Source organism: Haemaphysalis longicornis, unplaced genomic scaffold (assembly GCF_048455015.1).
Source record: "Haemaphysalis longicornis isolate Haplotype H1 unplaced genomic scaffold, Haemaphysalis longicornis Haplotype H1 scaffold_1, whole genome shotgun sequence".
Lineage (NCBI taxonomy): Eukaryota > Metazoa > Arthropoda > Arachnida > Ixodida > Ixodidae > Haemaphysalis > Haemaphysalis longicornis.
Window position 1 is genome coordinate 142,321,341 of NW_027526203.1, and position 26,317 is coordinate 142,347,657.

A 26,317-nucleotide genomic window follows, 5' to 3' on the forward strand; every position below is an offset into this window, starting at 1 on the left:
ACCAAAGTTCTACAGCGATTCCAGGCACTCTGTTTCTATTACTGTTTATTACCATTGGATGCGAAAACGCGCCGGAGGCACGAAAAGCCCACTGAGCTAGCCGCACAGTCGCTGTGCCGGCGGCGGCCACGGCCGCGAAGTGGCCCAGGCTGGCGCAGGTAGCTCGAGTGATAGCTTGTTACCGCTTCACGAAATTGTCCCCAAGTCCCGACCATGGTGGCTTACATGAGAAAGGAGTTAATGATGCGATGGCGGGTTGCATTAAAAATTGTCATCTGCACCGCTTACGAGAGCGGCACTCGAATATCCGCCGCAGTGCTAAGCCGAACACATCTGTAGGCGGACCTGTAGGCAGACCGGCCGGCTGCTCCCAGCGCGCGTCTTGCCACCCACCGTCTCGAGCGTCGCGCGTCGTTCTTTAGCCGCGGTAGCATTTGCACTCGCAGCGCCTGCGTCACATCCACGGTCGCTTTTTAATTAAGCGCCTCACGAGATCAGTACGTGGGGGCATTCGCAGAAACTGCCGTCGATGCGGATTCGACAGTGCTACGGCGGCTCTGCTCTGTGATATCCCTCCGACGGTCACGTGGTCAGCTTTGTTCACACAAAATCCACAAAATCCATCGTTTCGCGGCACTCGCTGAAACCGAAACTGCGACTGGCCGCATTGAAAATGCCTCTAATTAAACAACCGTCGCACGCTGAAGCAAATGAGGTTTTTACAGGTTATCAGTAGGTCACTAGCTACTTATCGCAACAAAAAAAAAACAAGATGCAAAATTTTTTTGTCAGTGCCCCTTTAAGGTTAGCGGAAAAGTGAATTGGACAGCAGTAGAGGCTAGTAAGAGAAGGTTAGAATGTTGGTGGGAAAAGAGCAGAGAACAATCTGGGAAGACATGTCAACAAAGAAGTCAGACTAGCACAAAAATTTCGTAAAAGTGTTTTCTTTTTATTTAATATTATTATTTTTTATTTATTTTGTTTTTAATTTTTGGCGAGGTGATTGTACAGCGGCGTTGCTACTAAGGCCGCTGTGCAACACCATCTCGTTACAAAGGGGAAGCCACTAAGCATCATCAGCATCATCATCGGAAAGAACGTCGCCAGATCATGCGGTTTTCCGCCCTTCAGCGACCAGGGCAGTGGTCCCGATGCGCCAGCTGTAGATATGACGACATGCACAGAAAATGAAAAGATACGATGACTTATGTGGCAGGGGCGACCGACTCCGATCGTCTTCGACGACATTTTCAGGGGATCAAGTACATACAAGGAAATTTTTTCCCTTTACCCACGATTATCATATCATCATCATCATCATCATCATCATCATCAGAAAAGTTGGCTTCTGCAGTGCGTTTTTGACGCGACGCACGCCATCACTGAGACCTGGAAAGCCCACCATGGGTCAGCTCATCAAAAAAAGAGATTGAATTCTGTCAAAATAACAACTGAGCATGCGCACTAAGCAGTTACACGTGTTTGAAACACGTGGTAATCACACGTGTTTCAGAAAATGTTTTTATGCAAAGACGCTGCGTTAATATGTCCAGCGTGTTTAAATAAATCTGTTATTAGTTGCGCTTCACCCTGTGTGGTTGTCTTTCTGGTCCCCCTTCTCTCTGTTAGAAATTTACGCACTTTTTATTCGAGCTATGCATCACCGACCAGCCCCTGTGTGGTCCCGTTAACGTTAAATTGGCCGTCTGCAAGAGACAAGCTCTGCTTGGAGCGCATAGGCTCTCGTAGTGGGAACATGAGAGCGGTTTCGAGTTTAACAGAAACAAAAACGCCTGTGTGTTATTTAGTGAACCGTGAGGCATGCGAGCGAAGGAATGTGCGAGCCTTCATACAAAAATCACCCGGTTGAAATAGGACGACACGTTTTTTGGTGTTCTGCACGATGAGAAATTATCTTTTATACCACAAATTAAAAACTACAAATAAAATTTATTAAAACGCTTGAATATTCCATTGGTGCTCTCGTGTCAGTCTTACGGCATGGTTAAATAATGCTTATTCAAAATCTTAAACCGCCTGGTCAGATCAAAGCTTGAATCCGGTAGCCCTTTGTATCAGTCAGCTCACAGGCTGCCCTGAAATGGCCGGATGCTGTTTGCTACCAAAGCCTCTGATTGGCAACGGGGGTTTTTGTGCTAGCCCGATAGAAAGCTTGTATGTTGAATCAGAAATGTGGTCCCTGGAAAGCCAGCGTGCCCACACATCCGTGTTATATGCAGTAAAAACAACCTCAATCGTAAAACACTTATCGAGCATCGTAATATACGACACATCCACGTTATCTTTCTGCCTAAAACGGCCTTCACTCCCACAACCTTTGCGATAACGGTAAACATTCGGCATCCAGCTTAGCCATTTGTTTTAAAGGCAGCTAAAAAGCCACCTTTACTGATGCTATGGCGCCTTAGAAGCTATCACTAGTGGTATGCTCAAATAATTAAAAACTGATACGAAAAAGCTCCCAGTGCCCTGATACAACGAAATTTTTGCGCCTTTCACACATGTACTGTTACATGGTGTTTTACACAGATGGGTGTAAACATTCTCTAAAATATCCTGTGCAGCAATCTTTCTGCTTCAAATACAACCAACCCGAGCACAAGTATTTGCCCTGGTGAAGCTTGTGGTATTGCAATGGCTGTAGAACACATATCACAACAGAAAATACTTTCCTAAGTTGTAAATGCATACTCTCTGAGCGTAGGGACACCTCCGTGTTGAGGGAAGCCTCATAAGAATGCTGTGCTCAGCTTGCTCTTCAATACTGTCATGTTAACTTTCTCATTCGGGCTCCAAATCACTGTTGGCTGTGTTCCCGGCCATTGGGAAATAAGAGAAAATGAGGGTGCTCACAAGGAAGGAACGGCTGCAGTTCTTTGTCCTAATGAGAGAATTACGTCTGGGCCGTACTAATGCGCCGACTCACTCACTAGAAGAAAACTCCCTGAACTCTGGCAGAAACGCTAAAACACAAAAAGAGAAAACAAACTTCATGCAATTCAACCACATATAGGCCGACACACAGCAGAAAAGGAACACAGACCCGTTGAGGTCACACTCAGTCGTTTAAGTATTGGGCATCCACACGGTATACAGGGATGCCCTTCAACAGAAGCACCACAGAGCAAAAGTCGAAACACTAGGACGGAGAAATTTGAATGGCCAAAACTAAAAACACATGGATGGAGGACATTCGCCGACCTATGCAGCGTACAGATACCACTGTACCCAGTACACTTTTTTTTGGATCCAGGACTAATCAGTTAGAAAAGAGCTTCGGGGCATTTGGCTGAGGTCGATTTTTTAATGAAAAAATTTTTATTCCACGTAACTACAGCCTGTGATGACGACAACACTTACGGCTTTTCCGTGACTATCTGGGGCCTAATTTTTTGCCTCAAATAACTTTTCCTCCGGGAACCACGATTTAAATCCCGAACCCTGCATGCACTCTAAACTGTTTTACATTTACTTTTTACTGCCTAGTTTCTGGCCTTATGCCTCAATTTTGGACAAACGCCTTTTAACTAAAACAATCAATGACACTTCAGTCAATCACTCATACTTTATTCAAGTTTTCTGGTACAGGGTTCACAAAAAACTGACAGTGGCAAGAATAAACAGTCCAAGCGACCGCTTGACAGACAGTCGAAACGACCATATAACCCACGGGAGACAAAACCAACCCAACATACATTTTGTTTGGTGCCCTTTGGCCTAGTAGCTCTGGCGCAATTAAACACAATCATCATCTTCGCAAACAACTCATGCTACTAAATATTCAATATATCAATAACAAATTATTTCGTTGCTTCAGATACGAAAAACGAGCGGTAAGTTTATGACATGAGGAATGCCTTAGGTAATATATAACAATGGTATACCTTATATTAGGCACGTTACGGATAGACGGCTGCTTTATTTTAGCTACATATTGTAAGTAGAGAGCAAGTCAATTAGGTGCCTGTGTCAGGTATTCGGGCTTTCTTTTAATTCAAGAAATACGCTTTCAGGCGACATATACGTTGTTTTGCGGAGTCGGCACAGGAGTCAGCACCACAGAGTCGGTACCACAATGGAGATACATATATGAGCTGACTGGTGGAGTGATGAAATCTTCGTGGTGCTGGCGACACTGCTGTAACTGTCAGGGCGCCTGTTTCCCATGCGCCTGTGGTGAAGTGTTGACACTGGAGAGCCGTCAGAAATGATGAACGTCGTTTCTCTGTGTCAGTCCTGCCCGTTGTAGCATAGCGCAGAAAGCTGAGCGAGGATTGGACGCAAGCTCGTTTGTGGGGCCGAACTCGACCGCTTCGCCACCAGCCATGACTAGGATTCTGTTGGGAATATAGAACATACTACGCTTAGCAAAATATTTTCTCAATGGAGCAATTTCGTAGTAGCGGTTATGCATTAGCATAATTTGGAATAAGTGCAACAACAGAAGTCATAATAGCCGCGTGTTTAAAATACAAGTGAATAATTAAAAAAAGCCGAATATAAAATTTCTTGTTAATTATTTGTTAAGAAGGCTACTAGTTGAGCCGGTGCCGTGCTTAAAAGTGCTTAAAAATATGCCGCGTATATGCTGACGTCGTTTCAAATGTCGCCTAAAGACGATAGTCGCCTTCCGCCGCTGCCACGTAAATACGTTCAAGTTTGTCGCGATCCACTACTACACGATGAGGTAATTCTCCACGCGCGGTCCTCGGGCCCTCTACTGAAATTTTTCGTTAGCGTTGAACAACTTGGAAGGCCGCTAGGAGCTATAGTGTCGCGGGCGACAGCCGGCGACAGCGGGACTTTTTGTTGTCTACGGTTGATGTATTTCTTTTGCTATAGCAGAAACCAAGCGTCCATGTATTGTGTAATAAAGTAGCACTAGATATATCACTTGTGTATTGATAATTATCCTCAGATATGCGCAAAGGTTTGTTTTTGCTCAACAATGTTAACAAGTGTCAACATTGCCACTAGCTTCATATGTTCAGAAATGGAGTAGCATATATAAATATCTCTGGCAAAAGCTGCTTTAACTGAAGCCTAAGTTCGACCAGTTCGCTGTCACGAGCGTTGCGAGTGCGTTCTCATCGTGTGTGGCGCTCGCTGGCACGATCGTTTCCCCTCGACTTTGTCTAAGCACTCGTGAACTTCGCGTCCGTGTCCGCCGCTGTTGCTGCTTTGGCTCACTCTCTGAGGCTTGTTGCCACTGTGTTCTCTTCGTGTGGGGTGCTCCCTTTCATGAACATTTCTCCATTTCCCCGTCCCTGTGTGCCCGCCGTTGAACTTCTCGGCCCCCTAGGGCTAACGCGCGGCCGTGCTTTTCCCGTGATTTGTTTTCGCCTCTCGGATTACCAACAATCCAGGAGGTGTCTTCCCACATTCACGCAGCCTCCTCCCTGGTGAGCAACTGCCACCCTCTTGCTCTCAAACATCTCACCCCTCTTCCACCCCACCCAGTCCCATTTTTTTACGTGAACTGGAGGCTTTCACGGGAGCATCACCACTTACTTATCGTACTACGCTGACTTCGCCACATAGGCGCAAGCTCTACCGTCCAAAACGAAGATCCCCGCTCGGAAGCAGAGTCATCTCGCGATAGCTCTCCAAACTCCGCCTCACCAACCAACGCGTCAGGAAGGAGCAGGAGAGGCAGGACCTCGCCCACGATGGAACCCTTCGAGGCAAAACGCCTCTAGCAGCTCGAATGGCCAAGACGAAGGCGGAACTGCGACAGTGTCTTTTACAAGTTCGCTGCTTCTAGGCGGGTCTGGAGGTGTAGCCAGCAAAAAAACGCGGCGACGTTCCGAGAGCACCTCCCATTCCACTGAGCTCAAAACAAACCGCAACACCAGGCGACCACCATGACAACCCCGCCTAGTCACTGGAACGAGGCTGGCTCGAACAGCAGAACGCCCCTGCCGCCCGCAGGGCACTCAACGAGCTGTCTTGACTGCGGGAGAGTCTCCTATTTCTGGGCAACCTTCCACTGCGTACAATGACCCCAGCAGGACGCATCATGAGCCCGCGCACAGGCAGGGAAAATTCGCGCATTGTAAACTACGGCTTCAAAAGGATCGCAGTCTCCTTCCCCGAAACACGTCGCAGAACCCATTGAGCCCCGTGAAAATCCTCACCAAACTGCCTCCCAAGCTGATGGCAACAGTGGGAGCTACAACACCCCATGGTTCGGGGAGACAAGCATACAAGACGCAATTGGCCCCATTGGATGACTTCAGGAGAGGAAGACAACCTCTTGGACCCAGTTTCGAAGTCACAAAGCTGCCCCCAGACACGCTGACAAAGGTATAAAAACCAAGCAGTCGCACGAACCAGCTCGGACTGTTTCCCGCCTGTCCGCCCTAGAGGGAAGCCGATCCCACGAGCCACACCAGCTCGTCCACCCAGTTCACGTCCTTAGAGCTCCACAAACAACACCCTGCACACAGTCGTACTGAAACTAGAGGACCGTACCCTGAGAGACTTTTTTGTTACCACTGCTACAGAGCAACTCTACAATACCTAGGACGTCAGGGTGAACAAAGCCAGACGCATCGTGGACATTGATACCATGAGCAGCAAAACGAATATCGCCCTCTTAGCGATGACCACCTTGCACGGCATAGCTGTGGCCCCACAACTGGCTTCCAAGGAGCCCAGCAAAATTACTGGTGTCGTCAGAAGCATCGGCACCCCAGGCACTGCCGCTGAATTGGTCCCCCATTCAGGACCTCAAAAGAGATCGTCGATGCGAGCAGAAGTGGGATCCGTTTTTCTTACCTTTACTGGGAGCACACTCCCCAATCATATTTAGTTCCTAACGTCCACTCCCTCGTCCACCCAACAACGCCCCGAACTCTGTAATGGTTTAAGTGTGGCAGATTCAGCCACATCCAGGTGAAACCTCGACGCCACCCGTTGCCAACAATTCGCATACGATCACGATAAGTCGGACTGCTGAAAAACACAATCAACTGCGCAAACTGCCTCCAGGAACACAAGTTCTCTTCTCCTCGATGTCCCTGCTTGCAGGACGAGGAAAAAAAAGTCGCACGCCCGCATCTTCCCACGGGGGGAACTCGAGTAAATGCGTCGCATAGGGGTGGTTGTATTGCGTGAAAGTTGCGTAATTGGGTAGTTTGTGGTTACCGTAGGGATGTGGGGAGGGTTTGGAATGCTTAATTTCAACGAGAAGAGTGACGCTGCACTTGCATTGTGTCGCACTACTTGTTGACGGTACTGTTGCTTCCATCGCTTACCCCCGAATTCATAGACCTATCTTAAACTTAAGCAGCGAGCGTACTTCATGAAGTAAGCTCCAAGACAGCAGGCGGCTTGAACGGGTCTAAGACGACCTTCGCGTTTCATAGACGTTGGAGCGAGCTTGCTTCATCAAGTCAGAGGGCGACTTGAGCGGGGCGGCGACGGACGCGGCTGGGATGGAGAGTAACCGGGAATTATTTCGTTTAAGATGCAAATCAAGGTAATAAAAGAGTCCCTTTAACTAAAAACCACCCATAGTAATTGTTAACAATGGTCTGTTTAAGCAAATAGCAATCCCCAATCATCTACAGTCAAAGCATAACGCGTGTTTCAGACATTAGTGAATGTGATCTGGCAACCCGGGCGCTCGCAACCGAGCCAACCGAGCCTAGAGATGGGCAAAACGGCTCACTTCAGTGAGCGGCTCAGAACGGCTCAGTTCACTGAAGTGAACCGGTTCATTTGAACGGTTCAGCGGTTCATTTAGGTTTGTAACCTGTGTTAAGCATCCATAATCTAAATTAGTACTCAATTGTTATTTAGTCATTTATTTTGTAACAACATCCGCTGTATTTGTGCTGAAAAGAATTGGCCTCACCATCATTACAAAGGTTTTTATGTGTCAGTGGTACATCAGAATCACTCTCGGTCGATATATATAGAAGAAAATGCAACTTTTTGTCAACTTTATAACCTCACAAATATGATCTCTACTAGTGAGCTGTGACGCCAGAAAAAATGATTCTGGACATAATACAAGAAACTAATTTTAATATTGTGGTGGTGAACAACACTTTGTTCAGTTTATTCGAAGCGAGGTCGACGGGTCCGCTTTCTGGCAGCGATAATAGATGACGCGAAAGTTGCACACAAGACCCAGCTGGGTCGGCCGATACGCCTCTAATAACTCTACCGGAACGTGCCGACACGACTCCTTCAGAGCCATGCTCAGCACGATTCTCTAATCGAGCGAGCAGCCGCTGCACGTCGGTTCTTAGAAGAGCCGCTCTGCCAAAGAACCGCCGGGAGCCGATAATCGCCGCGGAACTGAGCGGTTAAGAAGATGCGGCTCGTTCCTGACTCGGACAACAGCTACACACACAAATGTAACTGTAGTTATTCTAGTGAATTATATGGTCACAGGAGTTTATTTTCCTCTTACTTTGAAAATACAGACGCAGTTCGTTCACTGCTGCCATTGCGGCCTCCCGATCTGTCACTCACCGCCGCCGTCATCGCGGTTCCCAAATGGCGCCTCAGAAGACCCGCTTCGCGAAGAGCGGCTCTCGAAAAGAGCGGGAGCCGTTCTTCGGTTCTTCGGTTCAGTAACTGAGCGGAAAGAGCCGGAAGAGCCGATGAACGGGTCAAAACTGCATCCGGTTCTCCTGGCTCGAATTGTCTGCTCCCACGACAGGAGGCGCGCTGGAGGAGTTTGAAAAATTAGCCCCAGCCGGCCCGGCAGTACAGTTGCTTTTCCGCGCCGATAACAGATGGCGCAGAGCGACGGCTCATTTGACCCGGGTCTTCGGTTCTTTCGCTCAGTAACTGAGCGGATCCGCTCACCGGAAGAGCCGATGAACGGGTCAAAACTGCATCCGGTTCTCCTGGCTTGAATTGTCTGCTCCCACGACAGGGGGCGCGCTGGAGGAATTTGAAAAATTAGCCCCAGCCGGCCCGGCAGTACAGTTGCTTTCCCGCGCCAATAACAGATGGCGCAGAGCGACGGCTCATTTGACCCGGGTCTTCGGTTCTTTCGCTCAGTAACTGAGCGGATCCGCTCACCGGAAGAGCCGATGAACGGGTCAAAACTGCATCCGGTTCTCCTGGCTCGAATTGTCTGCTCCCACGACAGGGGGCGCTGGAGAAATTTGGAAAATTAGCCCCAGCTGGCCCGGCAGTGGAGTTGCTTTCTCGCGCCGGCAATAGCTGGCGCGAGAGAGCGTTGACCCGGCTTTTAGGCTCCGTTGGCTCTTTGCAGTGGTTTGCAGTGGTTTGCAGTGCTGTGGCTCGCCCCGTTCGACACTGATCACTGAGGGGGCGAGAAGGGTCTCCCTCTCTCCAAAAGAACCGCCGCTCACTTTTACTGAGCCACGGCTCACTCGTTCTTCAAAAAGAGCGGCTCAAAAGAACCGGATCACTCCTGAGCGACGCATCTCTAACCGAGCCGCATCGGCGTTCTCAACAGCGTGTCGTTGGTTTCATGTTCGTTTCTTCGTATTTTTGTGCGTGCGCAGCAAAAGGATCCGAGAAATGCGCAGAAAAGTTGCACCAAGGTTCACAGAAGGTGAAAAGACTCTTCTTGTGTTGGTTTTAAAGACGCGGCGAAGCAAATTATAGCGCAAGGACGACGTATCTTCCGTTGCAGCGAAAGCTTCCCAGTGGCGAGATGTTGCTACGGAATTTTAACTCCGTCTTTGGTGTCACAAAACGCGACGCGGCAGGACTGAACAATGCTGGAACAACATGAAGCAGAAGTGGAACGAGGAATGGTTCCGCGGAAAGCGAGAGGAATTGAAGGCCGGTAAGTAACACGTTCGCAATTTCGTTGAAAGACCCTAGCATTGCGCTACCGATAGATGTTACTGCCGTCGCGCCTTACGTTCGAAAGCTGCTTCTTTCACGCGTCCTGCTGTGATTTTTTTCCTGTGTTAAAAGAACTTTGCCGGTTCTTAAGGGCCGCGGATGTTATGTCATCCCTGTTTCGTTCTTGGATATAATAATAATCCGTTTCAACGTAGCCGAATTTTGAATCTCAACATTTCAAAATAAAAAACCTCCCCTCAACAAGGATATACAAAATTTAGTAACCGAACCTGTAGTGTACCGCGCATCATGTGCACAAAGGAAATGTGTGCCAGCCAGATTCAGCTTCTGAACCCTGACAAATAATCTGTCCACATCCAGGTACTGAGAGCTTATCGGCAGTACTGTGAAACCCCAGCATACTGCAGTACGTGGAGGCCTGCCCTAGCTATAGCACAGCAGCCTTAAAGTGAAGCTTTCATTTTCACATTTCAACTACTGTCTGCTACAGTTTGAAAGAGAAGTCAAAATGTGACCACAGAAGCACAGGTATATGTGTGTGTGCGTGTGAATATTTTCACTGGAATGCTGCTGTTAGAGCCATTTCAGTGCTCACATTCACTCCAGCCTTTTTTTTTTTTACTGACGGTGTGTTACGCATTGCTTTCTAGGGGGAGGACCACTACCTCGACCCATGTCGCCGACCATGGAGATGGTTGGCATACGGCCTGAAAACAAGAATTACTTGGTCGGAACACGCCACCTGCTGCCTGTGCAGAGTCGACTGGTCCTACAGTTGGTGCAGGCAATGGTGGACAGCACCAGGGACACCGTGTTTATGCCACAGGTGGGTACAAATTTTCCATCTTTAGGGAAAAAAACTGTCCAACATCTCTGAGCTGCAGTGCAGTGAGGGCTCGTGGTTGAATTAATTAGCTTTGGTTTCTAAACAGGGGCCTAATTACGTGTGAATCCATTTTGCCGCAGAAGAAAGAAAAAGCAGTGGCCATCCGCATTTTTTAGCATGCAGGTTTAATCCAGGCTGCTGCAGCCTGTTTTCTGGTTGAGGCTGAAAAATGAAAGGTCAGCTCATGTTAAAGGGGCCGTGAAGACAAAATTAAAGTTTGGTTGACTGGAAAGATTGCCTCGTTAGAATAACACTGCACAAATTTTAACACAGACTTGACTCAAATAAATGAAATAATGAGGAAAACAGATAATGGGTTTGCAATACCCTAGCTACTTTTCCGCACTGAACTGACGACGTATTATTGGCAGCTCGCTGCAATTCGCTGAGGCCGACAAAATCCGATGCAAAGTACAAAGCTTGCAGAACAAGATCTCTGCATTTACATTTAGTGCACATGCTTTTTATAGCAGTAGCAAGTGTTGGGTAAACAGTAGAAGTTACAAGTGAATACATAAACATAGAAGAAAGGTGTATTTTGTCTTAATGGCCCCTTTGAGGACCCCCAGGTGGTCTAAATTCTTAGCTATCCACTACGGTGCGTCTCGTAATCACCTCAGTTGCACTTCGGTGTAACGATGGAGTGACGTGTCCTGCACACCAGCCTCACTTGTGGCATACTGCTCTCTAATAGACGTTGCACACACACAAGGACGCAGTGTTGAAAACCCAAACACTGCTTTACTTTAATTTTTTTGTCTTTTGGTGCGAATTACTTGGACAAGCAGGCTGGCGACACGTCACGCCGCGGCTACCCCACAAACATAGTTCTCCGCAGCTACAGTGCGCACCTTTTTTACTTGCATGCCATCACATTTACCTGTCACATGGCACGCTCTAAGCTAACTCTAAGTTTTGCCCCAGGCCATGTGCTGAAAAAACGGAGTGGTAACTCACATGGCCCCTTTAATTCCCCGTACATACTCAAATGGCTGTGTAAAGAGTAAGGCAGCCAATTTGTGTATCGTGGAATAGGCAGTGGCGTCACCTTTGCCTTGAAAGGAAGATCACCTCCACCTACCCTTCCGTGCACTCACATATCGCATAAGATTTCACATTCAACAGATATAGTTTGCTTGTTCATTTCAGATGACTCATCCAAGCCAGACTCATCTCCAGGGGAAACATGGGCTGTGACAGCGCAAGACGACAGTCTACCACGAGAGTCTCTTTGGGAGCCAAGTCTGGTGGCGGCAGCTACAGCTTCCGCAGCCGGCAGTTGCAGCAGCAGTGATGCAGCAGCGCCCGCTACGGAGGCCGCAGGGCATCCAAACGGTCATATGGCTCTCCTCGAGTGAAAGCTCTGGGCTGACGATAACACGAGGGTGGAGCTCCTGCAAGAGGAGCACAACCTGCACCTTCTGCTGATAAGGAGGTGCACCTGAGAAAATACAGCTAGAGGACCAGCTGATAAACCAGCAAAAAGAGCTTGAGTTAGAGCTCCTGAGTATAAAATTAAGCGTGAGAAAACTTTGCTCGCCCAGGCTTTGGAGTGAGAATTCGACAGGAGCCCGTGTAGTCGGGATGAAGGGAGAGAGAATTTTATCGTATTGCGAGCAGGAGGATGTTGTCAGGGCCTTGTCCTTTCTGGAGTGGTGTTTCTTGTTGGACTGTGTTGGACACCAGCCGAAGAACTTTTAAAAACAAAAACAAACGACATTTTGGATTTTCTAGAGTTTTGTTGTCCATAGGCAAACCAAAACGTGTTTGTCTTTGAAAGGTTTGGATCTCTTGTTTTGCCAGTGTTTTTTTAATTTTTATGGCCAAGGCTTTGCAACAGAAATAATAAAAGTATGTGTAAGCTCTGTGATTTCAGTCTGCTGCCTTTATTTGACAAATGTGGCTATTAGAGCTTTTAGGAGTACTTGAACAAAACCAAATGCCTTCGTACAGGCATTTTGTTACTGGTCTGGTATTTTTCTTTGCACACTCTAGTGGCAGCTTTTTTGCACTAAGGGCAACAAGAATGGCGAGCAATTTAGAATAAAATACAGAAATACTTAGCGGACAGGGAACTACTTGCTTGATTCGAATTGAAACGTGGATGTTCATGTAGGTGCGTTGCAGTGATGTTTGCTGCTTGAGCAACATCAGCGTTTTGTGAATATGTGCCTCCCCAGCTCACAGTATTGAATCTACGTAGGAGTCGCTGCCCAAGTTCAGTCATCAATATCCACTTTTATCATGCATCAAGCTAACAAACCCCACAAGAAGGCTATAGCAGGATAATGCAATTCACAAGAAAATAACGGTTTGAGGAACATGTGAAAATCACACGATATCAGTGATGGAGTTTGCGGCAAGCCAACCCGGTTGTTGCAAAAACATTTATTTAAGCCGATTAAAATCAAGTAAATGTGGGTGGCCTCTTTAGTTCAGCAAGCCAAGAACAATAACTGCTGTTCTAGCCCGAAGATGAAGCGTTCCCCAGTCTTTACGTGACAGCTATTCAGGCGGCAAAAAAAAAAAAAAAAAAGAGTGACACCGAAGCATTCCCCACAATTTCTTTTCGGCTTGCTTAAAAAGTAGCACTTCAGTGCGGTCTCCACATAACTGCGTGTAACATCAGGCTATTCGTTATAATTGTTCAAGAAATTACCACCCGTTTATCTCAGCGAGCACGTCGTAACTGGTAAGTGTGGGTTGGCGTCCCCAGATGACGGAGTGGAGACTATAGCCAGCAACTCGTACTGCCCGTGTCGTCACTGGGACTGGACTAGTGCTGTAGTACACGGTCGACAAAAGCCATTTTCAATAAACATGACTGTGTAATTGTATTGGGCCCTAGGTTCCATTGGATTGTGCTGCCTGAATGCTAGCATGCAGTTAACACGCCAACTACGCTGTTTGGTTACCTCACAAAATGATTACACTGTAGAGTAAAAAAAATTGGAGCTGCAATAACTCTTTGTGCATGTGAGACCACTTTTGGGGCCAGAAGAACTGGGTGTAACTGAAGGCCAGTCCTTTAATGCAAAACAAAGATGTATGCTGTATACATGGTCCCTCTTAAGGAGAAACTTGCGCACTATAACCTGCACAACATTCCCTTTTCGCTGGATTTACTGTGTAGACCAAAAACACTGTTAACAATCACACAATGTTGCAACAAAGAGAAAAAACAACACCAGGAAATGTTCAAACTAACCACGTGAAGCCACTTTCGGGAGGGATGCGACAAGGTATACTCGGTGACAAGTTCAAGGGATACCGAAGCGCAAAAGCAAGTTGGCTGATATCAGTCATCAGAGGGCCGTGAATGGCAATAATACTATTTGCAGCACTACCTCGACGCGACCGGGAAGTGCACCAGCCGCTCAAACAGTGGCTTTTTTCCGATCAGCTCCGTCACCCTCTTTACGGTGTGGCACACAGTAGGTTTCACCAGTCTCCCGTAGCTGCTTGAAAGGAGCCGGCGCCGTAAAAACTGGCGAAAACGGAGGGTCAGCATCAGCTGCTGCAGTGTAGGCAGTGGCAGTCCCCGGCGATCATCGTACACCGGCTTTGGTGGCCGCTCAACGATTGCAGCGGTATTTTCGGCTTTTCGTCGTATACGCATCACCAAACACAACATCAGTGGCACGACACACTGCCCCGAAGCCGGCGATCCATCGCGCAACGTCGCGCCGCTGCCGCTGCCGCTATCGGTGCCGAGCCGCCATGTTGGAATAACGAAGCGACGAAGTTGCCTTCAAGTTCGTCTTTTCGTCGTATACGCGTCACCAAACACAACATCAGTGGCACGACAGACTGCCTCGAAGCCGGCGATCCATCGCGCAACGTCGCGCCGCTACCGCTGCCGAGGCGCCATGTTGGAATAACGAAGCGACGAAGTTGACTTCAAGCCTTCAAGGTAGCTACGAAGCAGACTTGAATTTCGGCCGACCAAGATCAGTCGAAGTACGGTTGAAGCGCGATCGAAGAGCGGGTTGGGTCTATGAATTGAGGGAAGCCGACTTAGACGGCGGCAAGTTAAGCTCGGTTTAAGTTGAGAAGAAGATACATCTATGAATTCGGGGGTTATACTTCATCTGGAGCCAAACGAAAGGCAAGCAAAGACGCACTTGACTGAAGTTCGAACGCGCGCTCCGCCGCTTATATACACTGCGCGCGCTGTCGAGGGAGAGGAGTATGGGGGAGAGACACGCATGCGCGCACTTCCGTACACAAGCGCGCGACCTTTCCACGCCCCCCACCACGCTGTTGTCACGCAGCTGTCACGCCGCTAGCACGCCGCTATCACGTGTACACCTGCCGCTGTTGCTGCTGAGCGCCACGGAGCGCACGGGGTAACTACTGCACATGCGCGCGCAAACGCGTTCCCCCCGCACCGCCGCAGCTGTTGTTGAGAGCGACGAGGCGCACGGGGCAGCTACGGCGCATGCGCGCGCAGACGCGTTCCTGCCGCACCGCCGCAGCTGTTGTTGAGAGCGAGGAGGGTACGGGGGAGAGGCGCGCACCTGCGCCTCGACGTGACGTCATGAGCTGCGGACGCCTATGGACGGAGGCGTTGGCGAGCCTAAGAAATGCTCCGCATTTAAAAGTTCTCATGGAGGCGGCGGCAAAAAGGATCCCCCCCAAAACAAGCTAGTCTTGAGCGTACGGGCAGCAAGGGAGACAACAGACGAACATCAAACAACGGGCGCACCTACATACAAGCTGCAGCCAAACCCACTAACCCAGAGACATTTTCCTCCTCAGCCCTCTTTCTCCTCCCTAAGCGTGACGCGGAGCGAATACGGTAGTGATGTAATGAACCAATCACTCTGACGTACTTCGAACCGCACTCAACTCCTCAAAGACGTGTAGTGCCCCTGGCTACAGTGGGTTTTCATACCAATCACCAAAAAAACCTGGGCCCACCTCAAGTCTCCCCGCTAAAGGATGTCCTCAACAAAATTTGGCTCTCTGACACATTACCCTCCGAATGGATACTCACAAGCATAGTCCCCATCCTTAAAAAAGGAAAGCCCTCCAAAAAACTATCCTCCTAAAGTACAGCAGCCCTCACGTAAGCAGTTGCAAAAATTTTCGCGGCTATTTTAAGGCGTCTGGAGTGGATAACCAACATAGCTGGGACATTCCGTGAACAGCAAACAGCATTCTGGAAGAACAAAAGCTCCGCCGACTGCATCGCCTACTCCATCACCGACCTTGTCTCCACCCTAGAGGACGCGAAGCACAACTCCGGAGCATTGTGTTCTTCATGGACGTTGGGACTGCCTTCGACTCTCTCCAGCATAGCACTATAATCTAGGTCCTAGAACTACTAGGCATTACAGGCCACCTTAACCTCTACGTCCGTAACTTCCTTAGCAACTGAGAATTCAGAGTCGAAGCGTCGGCCTACACAGTGCCTGCAGGAAAGTGGAGACCGGAATTCCTCAAGGGAGCAAACTCAACCCGTTCTTGTTTAACTGGGTCACATGACAACTCCCTTACTGCATACTCTCGGAACTCCCCTGAGCGGTCAACACCTCTATATGCGCAGTTGACGTCGCGTTATGGGCCCATGAAGTCTCCGACAACCTCTGCGAAATTCGAACCTCAATCCAGAGGGCAATCAATGCTATCAACAGACGACTTGCGGATCTCGCTTTATTTATATCTTCTACAAAATCTCAAACCCTGTTCGTTTGGGGTTCTCTCTTCTGCCATCGACTTCCGCGTCCTCTCTGTGTATCAGACCAACATGTCCCCTGGGTAAGATATATCAAGTACCTTGGCTTCATTATCGACCACGACCTATCCTGTCGCTCCGCTGTCATAGCCGCTTTGGCCGCCATGAGACGAACCCCAAGGTTAGCCTCCCAACTGATAGCGGGAGGGTGTCCTCCCCGCTGGGTAGTGCGCATATTACATTCCCTCGCAGGTTTCGGCATCTCTCTTTGCCCTCTCTCTGATGGATTTGTCAGGGATCCACCGCTAACGGCATTGGAATAAGTCAAAAAACATCTACCGCCGCTGTCTCGCCCTACCCCGCCACTCACAGATCGGACCAACCTATGCCGAAGCAGAGACCTGGCCCCTTTCTCTCCTGGCAACTAATTTTGCCCTCAAGAGCATCGAGAGGCTGCACATAACCTGTGATGAAGCATTCCTACTCGCACGCCTCAACAAGCGCCCACACTCCCAGATGGGAAAAAGTACTGTACAGTTTGAAAACCTTATTGGCGAGGTCACTTCGACTGAACACTACGATCTCGCCCCTTCTCATTGCACTGAAGCGATCCAGATTAACCCCCTCACTCCCGGAGGTCACTCAAAACACAATGCCCCAAAGTACTCATTGCGTCAGGACACTGAATAACGTCCACGACAACATTGCTGGTTTTACGCAGATCTTCACTAAAGGATCGGTACTCCCTGGGGGAGGGTCAGCTACAGCAGCCTGCATTATCCCAGTATATGGCGCACGGAGCTTCCGCCATCTCCAGTTCAATGTTTGCTCCACAACGGCCGACATCGGAGGACTGCATCTCGCCTGCGACCTCATCACAGACCAACCCGAGATACATAAAGCAGTCATAGTGAGTGAGTTCCGGGCCGACCTCTGCATACTCTCCCTCCCAAAGAAGGCCTCACCGGCAATTAAAAGTCTTCTGAACAAAACACTGCACCTCACAAAACACGGGAAACGCATAGATTTCCACAGGGAAACACCCCACCTTGGCACCCCCGGAATCGAGGCGGCCGATGCCCTAGCTAAGGAAGCACGTAATACCCCCCCCCCCCTCTCCGACCCCCTGCACGGAGGTCGGCCGGATTGACGAGGCCGGACTTATCATTTGAAGAGAGCTAACCTCTATCCACCCATAACTCTCGCATCGCAACTGGCCTCCACTTCCACCCCCTCCCGCACAAAGGCTTTTCTCGCTGTGAAAGGGGGCTCTTACTCTGCCTTCGATTCGGTTGCCACTAATTTGCCACAACTGTACTGCAAAATAAACCATCCAGCACCTTCCAGTAGAGCGCTCACAATACTCGGGCCCTCGCTCGAAACTACTTTCAACATTCGCCTCATAACGCCTGAACTACAGAACGACCACTGATCCCAAGGCCCAAGGCCCAGCCTTCAGTAGAAGAAAAGACACTCCGGTCTCTGATCTTTTACCTAACCGAAACGTCCTCCATACCGTCCTGTAATCCCTCCTCCCATCATTCTCCTGCCCTCCTCCCCCTGCCTCTCTAAATAACCCTACCCTTTACACTCATTTTCTTTACCTTTGCTATATTCTTCTCCTTCTCGCATCCCGGTTGAGGTGCCATCCTACGATAGACAGTTACTGGGCGTCTACTTTCTTTTCACTTATATACCCACACCTAAACTTTAGTAAGGCGGCTAAATCGAGGGACGGGCAGACAGACAGACAGGCAGACAGACAGACAGACAGACAGACAGACAGACAGACAGACAGACAGACAGACAGACAGACAGACAGACAGACAGACCAAAATTTTCGCGTCCAAGGAGCCAAAGAAAGAATGTCATGTTCAAAAACGAGACGATCCAAATGCCAGGCAGGAACACTGGAGACGGGGCGCAGCTATACGCAGCAAGCCCCGTGATCTGTCTTGCCTAGTCTCTCCTTTGACGTGTTTCGAAGCCAAGCTGTATGTGTCTAGGGTAGCGGAAAACTTTCGTGACCGTGAACAGATCTCCCACGAATATACGCCTGAAAGCAGGCTAATGTTCTTGGTTGCGTATCATCTCTCACGAGACCGGAGACTCGAAAAAAATGGCTCCAGCCAATGGCGCAGAACAACTCATGAAGTAGCGGCCCTCCAGCCGGCACAATAGGAGAAGGCTCCATCAGCGAACCACATTCTCTGATCGTGGACGCTCATAATTTTCGGGCCACTTAAAGTCTTTTCTGTCTCTCTACCCCCGCCTTTGCAACCGGCACGGCTGCTCCGAAATGCGTGACGGGCGGCTTTCCCGCATGACTTTGGAACTCAAGATGGCGGTTGGACGCGCAACTCTGCACACCTAGGGATACTATATACGGGAACTCTAGTTCACTGATGCCTCGACACCGGTCATCCAAAGGCGAACTGATATTTAGTGCTCGACATGCTGCATAATAAAATGGCCGCGTGTCTGCTCACTTCGCTGCAAATGTCGTTGAAATCTCCTGCCGCCTGTGCCAGGTAAATGCCCCTCTTCTCTCTCCTACCCACCTCCCACACTATCCCCCCCCCTCCCCCCCCCCCGTCTCGCTGCTCTTACAAAAAGCGCGGTGGAGGTTTGCACAAATCAACCTTTCGTTAATATTGGACTTATTTGAATACCGCTAGAAGCGTTTATTGCCTTTTGGGTCAAGATATTGTTTAAACGCGTGTTTTTATTTGCTATCTCAAATATCAAGCGGACATACATGCTTAATTAAAAGAACACTGACAAGTACTAGTCATACATTGATGTTTTCCCTCAGACATGCCTGAGGTTTTCTTTTTGTCAACTTGATATGCCTGCGGTGGCTTACCTATTCTAGTGGTTTTGGAACGTATGTCTAATAAACTTTTCATTTGAAAATTCTGTTATGTTTTTCCCGGGTGGCTGACTCGAGGGACTACACAGACAGAAAGACATACTGATAGACCAAGATTGTCTGGTATTAGTATCTTAAGAAAGACTATCATCTAAAAAAAGTATTCGCTTTCTTTTGGAAGTTGTATTACGTTTGAAGGGAGAAGAAAACATATATAGCCTAGCGGTTAACTTGAGGATCTGTATGGATGTTCATCGGTATGGCAGAATGTGAGCGCGACTTCATCGATCACGGCGAGCCAGAAAGCCAATCTAGCGAAGGAGAATTAACCTCCACGTGTGCGAAGTACTGTGCTCAGATATTGCTTCTCAATCTGCTGCGTGCGGTTGTTTAAACTCCGTACTAAATAGACGTACACCCTCGCTCCTTTAGTCGGTTTACGATCTCTTGGTACTCAGCGCCGTCAAAGGTGTCGGAGATCAGAACATGTGGCAAGGTTTGAAACCTGGCAGCCACATGACACGGTAAGTAGGAGAGGCTATGGACGGCATGCGTATATCGTAATATGTGTTCTTCCGGTACGATCATTGTAAAGGGTATCATTCACCCACATCTCCTGAGTAATTTTCTCGCCTAGCTTTTCTCTTTGTATTATAGCTATAAGGTCATTTTTAATGGGAATTTGTCATCCATACACACTCATTGTAGCAGAATACAGAGATAGTTGCTAGGATGCACAATAATTGGACACACATGTTAACACACATGTTAACAGATTACTAACACACATCTGTTAACAAACATGCTTAGAAAACCGTTCCTGGGATGCCCTCCGTCGGCAGTCATTGCTCCTATGAACAGAATTCATTGTGGTCGTAGTCATAACACAATGAAAGCTATTTGTATGTATGTGTGGATAATTTGTACGTATGGATAATTCGAATTCTACTATTTCGTCCGGCCAAGTCTCCATAGAAGCACAGGCATTGAAAAGCCTATAAATCCAACGCAAGGGGAGTCTGCTACGGATAATGCAGACTACGCGCCACCCTGCACAAAGCAGCTTGGGGCCTGACGCACGGCCAGAGAAACGGACCCACTGCCTACACACGAGGTTTCTTCGCGTCCGGAAAGGAGCGGAAAACAGAGAGAGAGAGAGAGAGAGAGAGAGAAGTTAAATAGGGTAAAAGCAGTCTAAAACCCCTCAGCGGACGTTTTGGTTCTGTGCGGACTACATCGATGTGGACACGAGTTCAGGGTGTGGAGTGCGCTGATAGATGGCATCATTTCTGATGTCAGAAGGTGATGTTAGTACCTGTCGCTGGGGTGACTACGAGAAGGTGGGGGATGGATCACCAGTGCGGCCATCCCTCGGAAGGATAATGACCGGATGGAATGCTACCCGTCTCTTCTTAAGGTTGGGCGTACGTGAAAAGGAGGCCTTCCGCTACATTCGCTCGCTAGAGAAAAAAGTGTTAGCTTTCGCCTTTAAGCATAAAAGGCATGTTTCCATCACGGCCTTTTTCAAGAATTCTGCTGCTGACATGGTCTACTGCTCCCCAATCGCATTGTATAGCTTTTGTGCTTAGCGTTCGCTAGTTCGAACTTTCATTAATTCGAATTAACTTCGAATTAACCTGCTTTTACTCTAATACGCAAAGCCTGCCTGCTCCTATGCGTTTAGAGAACCCCCAGTAAGAAGAGCCAACACGTTACGTTATGCAGCAACTACAAGAATTGATTTGCCTCTGTACTTAATCGGAGGTACTGGAGGTTTTTATGTTCTGAGTCGGATAGGTCCAGATGTTCTGACTCATTGGGGATTTTTACGCATTAACGGTTTGGCCTTAGATTACTGGCGTGACTCACTGTAGAGTTTCCCACTTTGGATGTGGGATCGTCTGGTAGTAGGTTTTGTCAATCCATGCCTTTTATGTACCGCCTCTCGGCGTGTGCTGATCGCTCTGCCTGGAATGGTGTTAGGAATGAACCCCCTCGCAGTTATTGTTATTAAAAAAAAGAAAAAAATCCTTGCTTCGCGCATGACAAGTGAAATATGTTGCGGGTAAGGTCAGGGAACGTCAGTTTTGCAATAAATCTGATTGAATAATGCAGAAAAACCTCTGGGACAATTTTTACCCAGAATTAAGTAGGGTATAATCAACATAAGACCACTATATTAAAATATTAAATGGGAAACTATGAACGTCGTTACCATTAATACCTAAACAAATTTCGGCAGGTTATGAGCCTACACTTTCATAAGTTACAGAGCGTAATCAAAGCTTGCGTTCTTTATCGAGCGGCTCAAATTATCTGCTGAATTCAACCTTGCACTTTAGCAAATTGCTGAACACGGGAAGCAGATGTATGCCATTGGTTTGATATGAATATAGCGAAGCGGTGACAAACTGCGGAAAAGCGATTGATGTGATATCTTAGCCTGCTTTGTGCAGTTGGTGCATATTAATTTTCAGTTTCTGGATGTCAACATGGCGGCAAAAGTGATTTGTGTATTATATTCCGCATGGACACTGGTCAAATGCTCGATATTATATTGGTTCTGATGAATCAAAATAATGGACCCCTACGTTAACGACGACGATAGTTCAACGCGGAACTTTCTCGGAGCGGTTCCTTGGTTGTCATCGGAGTTTAGACTTCGACTTGCAGGCGGTTTGTACTTTGACTCATTGAGCATTGTCTTTTACGCACACGCAGTTTGAACTTTTAAACGTAGTGGCTGTGACTTTGACCCTTCGCCGTTTGATTTCGCATTTAACCATCGTCGCCGTTAGACGAAGGTGTGGATGATTTTCCTGTCTTATGTCGTACGTCCATGCATCCGTCTGAAAATCAATATTGCTTCGGCCATATCAGAATGACGCAATCAGCGATACGTCGCTTAACCCAGTTTCAATTCCGACCACGGGAAGCGTTTTTTACTTTCAGTTCACCCACGATCATCACCATCGCCTGATAAATTTTGATTTCCTGCAGTGCATTTTCGACGTGACAGACGCCATTAGTCGGCATAGAAATCTTCGCTTCAAAATCGGCGCTTTGTTATCGTCCTCCAAAAATTTAATTTCCTAAGGCCAGCGCTGCTGAAGCAGAGGGTCGGCGAATACTCCGTGAACTCCGAAATGTGCTAGAGTAAGATCCGCACTCTGAATTATGTTACAGGCGGTGTTAATGGTAATGCCGCTAGTGGTGAATAAGATGAATCCTTGGTAGGCATTTAAGCAGGCGTAAACTCAATCTCAAACGAGTCCGACTCAACTCAACTTAATCGCCTTTCGCCGTAGGGTCGCTACATCCGCTACTTCTAGAAAGCTTAGGTGATCTAGCAGCTAATTCTCCAGAAGATGTAACTTCGCATTTAGAATATTGCCCTGACTCCAGCCCCCTTACTTGTCGTAGTCGAGCACGGTGTGCAGCCTGTGCGCGATGGTGAGGACGGTGCAGCGGGCGAAGCTTTTGCGCACTGTGTCCTGGATCAGCTTGTCGGTGTCACCGTCCATGTGTGATGTGGCTTCGTCTAGCAGAAGCACGCGGGGAGATCGCAGGAGAGCCCTAGCCAGTGACACCAGCTGTTGCTGGCCGATGCTGGGAAAAGGGTGGCGTTGAAGAGTTGATTTCGGGGAAAATATTATGCAGCATTTGGGCATTCGTTCCGAGCATCCATGCAAACTAACCGTAGTTACACGTTGGTAGAAAAGTAATAACAATGAGTTTGACAGCTTAACGCGACAGACTAAACGTAATTTTTTTTTTCAGCTTCTCTACCTTCTACGCATCGAACTAAGCGCTTTTGTAAAAGTATAAATCCAGATCGGTCTAACTTCTTATGGCTTTGCGATGAGACTGGCTCTTTAGTTCCTGACTCTGAAGTAGCGCCATTTCCACTGAAGCACTTCGGCATGAAATTCCTCATGCACCAGCCTTCCCGCACCCAGCTGTGAACCCTATAGTGTTTTTATAATACGGAAGATCAAAGGTGATTTATTCGCTAAAACAATTATGATCTAATTGTGTCAATGTGCTTAATACTATGGTATTAAAACATTAATCATATTTTCAGCCTTCTCTGGCAACTAATTTTTAAGAATATTGAAATTCTGGATGCTTACCCCAGTAGTGGTGGAAAGTAAAGTAAATACTATTTTTCAGTGCCTAGTGTTGCAATGGCTGCTCTGCCGGCAGGAGCTAAAGGCATTCACTGTTTGACGGGGGCTCTTGACCCTTACGAGTTCAGAACGGGAGACGCGTCTCAGTCAAATATGAATGCTTAGAAATAACATACTGGCATACAGAGAAATAAAAATGAAAAGAAAATCGTACATTTGTAACAATGGCAATCAAAACTTGTACGATATCTCGAAACAACTTTTTTTCTGAAATACATGTTGCCAGCAGAACCTTCTCACAGAAAACGACGCCTTTCTTGACTGATTGAACTTATGCATAAAAATGGAAAAATTACTTCTGCACATAATACTGATTATATTGTTTAATATAAGACAAACGTAGTGATTGGGATATCTTACTTGATTTTTTATAAAGCTCACCTTGGTTTAGTTTTTCGAGGCAGTTGTACTGGAGTTACATTTTAAATGAAACTGGGATGTTGAAGACATGTGGTACTTGTTAAGTTGCTAATTGTTTACGGTAATTTGTTTTATTTTTGGTGTACGTCTTATTAGTCGCAGTACACGGCCGTGATGGCTTTCTGCGTAGCGATCTACATACCACTTATTTTTGGGTACCATCTGGACAAGTCTAAAGTAATACAGTGGTCAGTTCTAAGTGTTTAGTTTTCTTTAGAACAAGGGTGAAGTTCGCAGATCTTGGAATTTTCTTTCAAAATTCTCGAAACAGCGTTAGATCTTTTTTGCAGGACAACAAGCTCATTGTAAGTATTTCGTAGGGTTGTTTGCCACACCGAGATTCCGTACGTTAGTCTTAAATAGAATAGGGACCATAACGGAACTGAGTGAGATAACGGCGTCCAACTGTTCGTGCCGCAGACGTAACTAAATGATTTACGTCTACTGACCAGTTTAACTCATCCTGGAACCAAACAAGAAACTTTTGTTTCTTTAGACAAGAAATAACAAAGCCTTCATATTTGAGACTGACAGCTTCGTTTTAAGGGGTTAATGATGGGGCGGAATATTATATAGGTTCTATTCGTGGCATTTATCTAGAGCTTGTTTTGTTTTAACCACGCTGAAAGGTACACCACGTATTTGTTTGCGACAGTTTTCAGAATTTCGAAGCCGTTTGATGAGAAAAAGAAGTGTGTCGTCTCCACACATAGTACTATCGGAAGAGCCTGGTAAATTAACGGTTAGGTTGTTTAAAGGTCAGTTGTTCTAGTCCATAAAAGTGGAAGCCGGTCATGCCCGAACAATTATCGTCCAATCTCTATCACTAGCGCTTGCTGCAAAAAATAAAGCATATTTTACACTCGCATATTGCCACATTCGTAACATCTATGATTTTATTTTACACAAAAAAGCATACTTTCAGGAAAGACCATTTATGGCACACACTACGACATCCACTTAAATCTCTTTTGCAACATCCCTACGGATGCAACATTTATTGACCTCGAGAAAGCCTTTGAAAACGTTCCCCATGCTCGCCTATACTGAAAATATTGTCCCTTAACCTCCACCCATGTGTTGTTAACTGGAATCAAGTTTTTCAAAGAGGCTGACAGCAGTTCGTCTACGCTAAGCTTCATTCATTATCTTTAGCGCCTGCAGTCTCAGGCGTACGGCAAGGTAGGGCTCTGAGACCATTGCTCTTGTTGATATATGGTACTAAATTGCCTTCTAACATTTCCTCTTATATCGGTCTATTTGCAGACGATTGTGTAATTTGTTGTGTAATCACTAACAAGTCTGACACTTCCGCTCTACAAGAACACCTTAATTGCATTTAACCATGGTACAACACTTGGCTCATGCCCCTGAACGTCTCTAAACCTAAGCTAATATCCTTTCAGCATGGCCGTAATTATTTCTTACCGACCTATAATAATAATAATCTTATGACCACTACCGTTTCGTAAAAAAAAAATTGGTGTTCATATTTCATGGACTTCAGTTCATTAACTAGCATAGACCATTCCGCTATCCGGGTGCGTGGATATCTTCGCCCAAATCTTGCCCTGATGCCTTTTCCCGTTAAACTACTCGGTTACATAACTTTTGTCTCACCCAAGCTTGGGTATGCTAATGCTAATTTTGATCTTCTTGAAATAACTTGCTTAATGTATTGGAATCGGTCCGAAATCGAGGAACAAGGTTTATACCTCCCGATTACACCAATGGCTCAAGCATCTCCGCGCTCAAAACGCAGCTTAACCTTCCCACTTTTGTTTTCCGTCGCAGGATCGCACGGCTTTGTCTTCATCACAAGATTTTACATTCCTTGCCCATCGAAAACCAGCACACCAAGAGAGCACCACCCATCTTAATGCAGTGTATCCTTAGTATGCTTGCACTACTACTCAGTAATCGTTTTTTTTCTGCGCACTGCTCGATACTGGAATTACCTGCCTTCTGAAACATCCATTATCACCGATTCGCAGTGTTTTAGGCGGACCTTTGGAACATGCCAATGATGTTGCGGGATATTAGCCGTACTCACGCCCACCCCTCATGTAATGCCCCAAGGCGAAGCTATTGAGGAACCAATAAATAATAAAAAATAATAAATAAAAGGTTTTTTACAAGTAGGAGCGCAGTGGCGAGTGACCACCGCCTAGCGACCGGTGCTAGCCTATGAGTTTTTATCTTGAATAAAACCCATAATTTCTATCTGGAATCAAACAGCGGCATTCGCGAAGTTGTGCTAACGCTCTACTGCGCAGGCGGGGAGCGTTGGCACGGATTATAAGAAGGCGTATTGTGGAATACACAGAAGTGGTCTCGCGAGACTAGGCTAAGCAGATGTACCGTTTCAACCGGACCCAACTGAACGTACAGTGTATATTGAGGTGCATAGATAGAGTCGAAGTATGAAGCTACAGTGATGT

The 26,317-nt window shown here is 47.3% G+C and overlaps 2 protein-coding genes across 3 annotated transcripts in view; one reads left to right on the forward strand and one right to left on the reverse strand.

Annotated features, from left to right (window-relative positions):
* Positions 1–3,616: 3,616 nt before the first annotated feature.
* LOC144137284 (ATP-binding cassette sub-family C member 2-like) overlaps positions 3,617–26,317 on the reverse strand; it is a 105,743-nt gene continuing 83,042 nt past the window's right edge. Inside the window, exons 12-13 of the mRNA XM_077669459.1 lie at positions 22,681–22,875; positions 3,617–4,358 (exon numbers count right to left, since the gene is read on the reverse strand). Coding sequence (XP_077525585.1) covers positions 4,223–4,358; positions 22,681–22,875 — 331 coding nt within the window. The 3' untranslated portion in view covers positions 3,617–4,222. The remainder of the gene's footprint in view (positions 4,359–22,680; positions 22,876–26,317) is intronic.
* LOC144137257 (uncharacterized) lies at positions 9,538–12,584 on the forward strand. Of its 2 annotated transcripts, none has more exons than XM_077669457.1 (3): positions 9,538–9,805; positions 10,479–10,658; positions 11,864–12,584. In XM_077669457.1, the coding sequence occupies exons 1-3, from the start codon at positions 9,748–9,750 to the stop codon at positions 12,070–12,072; spliced, it is 447 nt and encodes a 148-aa protein (XP_077525583.1). In that variant the 5' UTR covers positions 9,538–9,747; the 3' UTR covers positions 12,073–12,584. The 2 variants fall into 2 exon arrangements, with proteins under 2 accessions (XP_077525583.1, XP_077525584.1); XM_077669458.1 differs by having other exon boundaries at positions 10,479–10,654.

What these genes read in the sequence shown, in the direction of transcription:
- LOC144137257 (XM_077669457.1), top strand. Translation starts at nt 9,748, where the DNA reads ATGAAGCAGAAGTGGAACGAGGAATGGTTCCGCGGAAAGCGAGAGGAA. An exon ending in GCGAGAGGAATTGAAGGCCG is followed by an intron (nt 9,806 to 10,478) that starts GTAAGTAACACG and finishes ATTGCTTTCTAG; the next exon opens with GGGGAGGACCACTACCTCGA. An exon ending in CGTGTTTATGCCACAGGTGG is followed by an intron (nt 10,659 to 11,863) that starts GTACAAATTTTC and finishes TGTTCATTTCAG; the next exon opens with ATGACTCATCCAAGCCAGAC.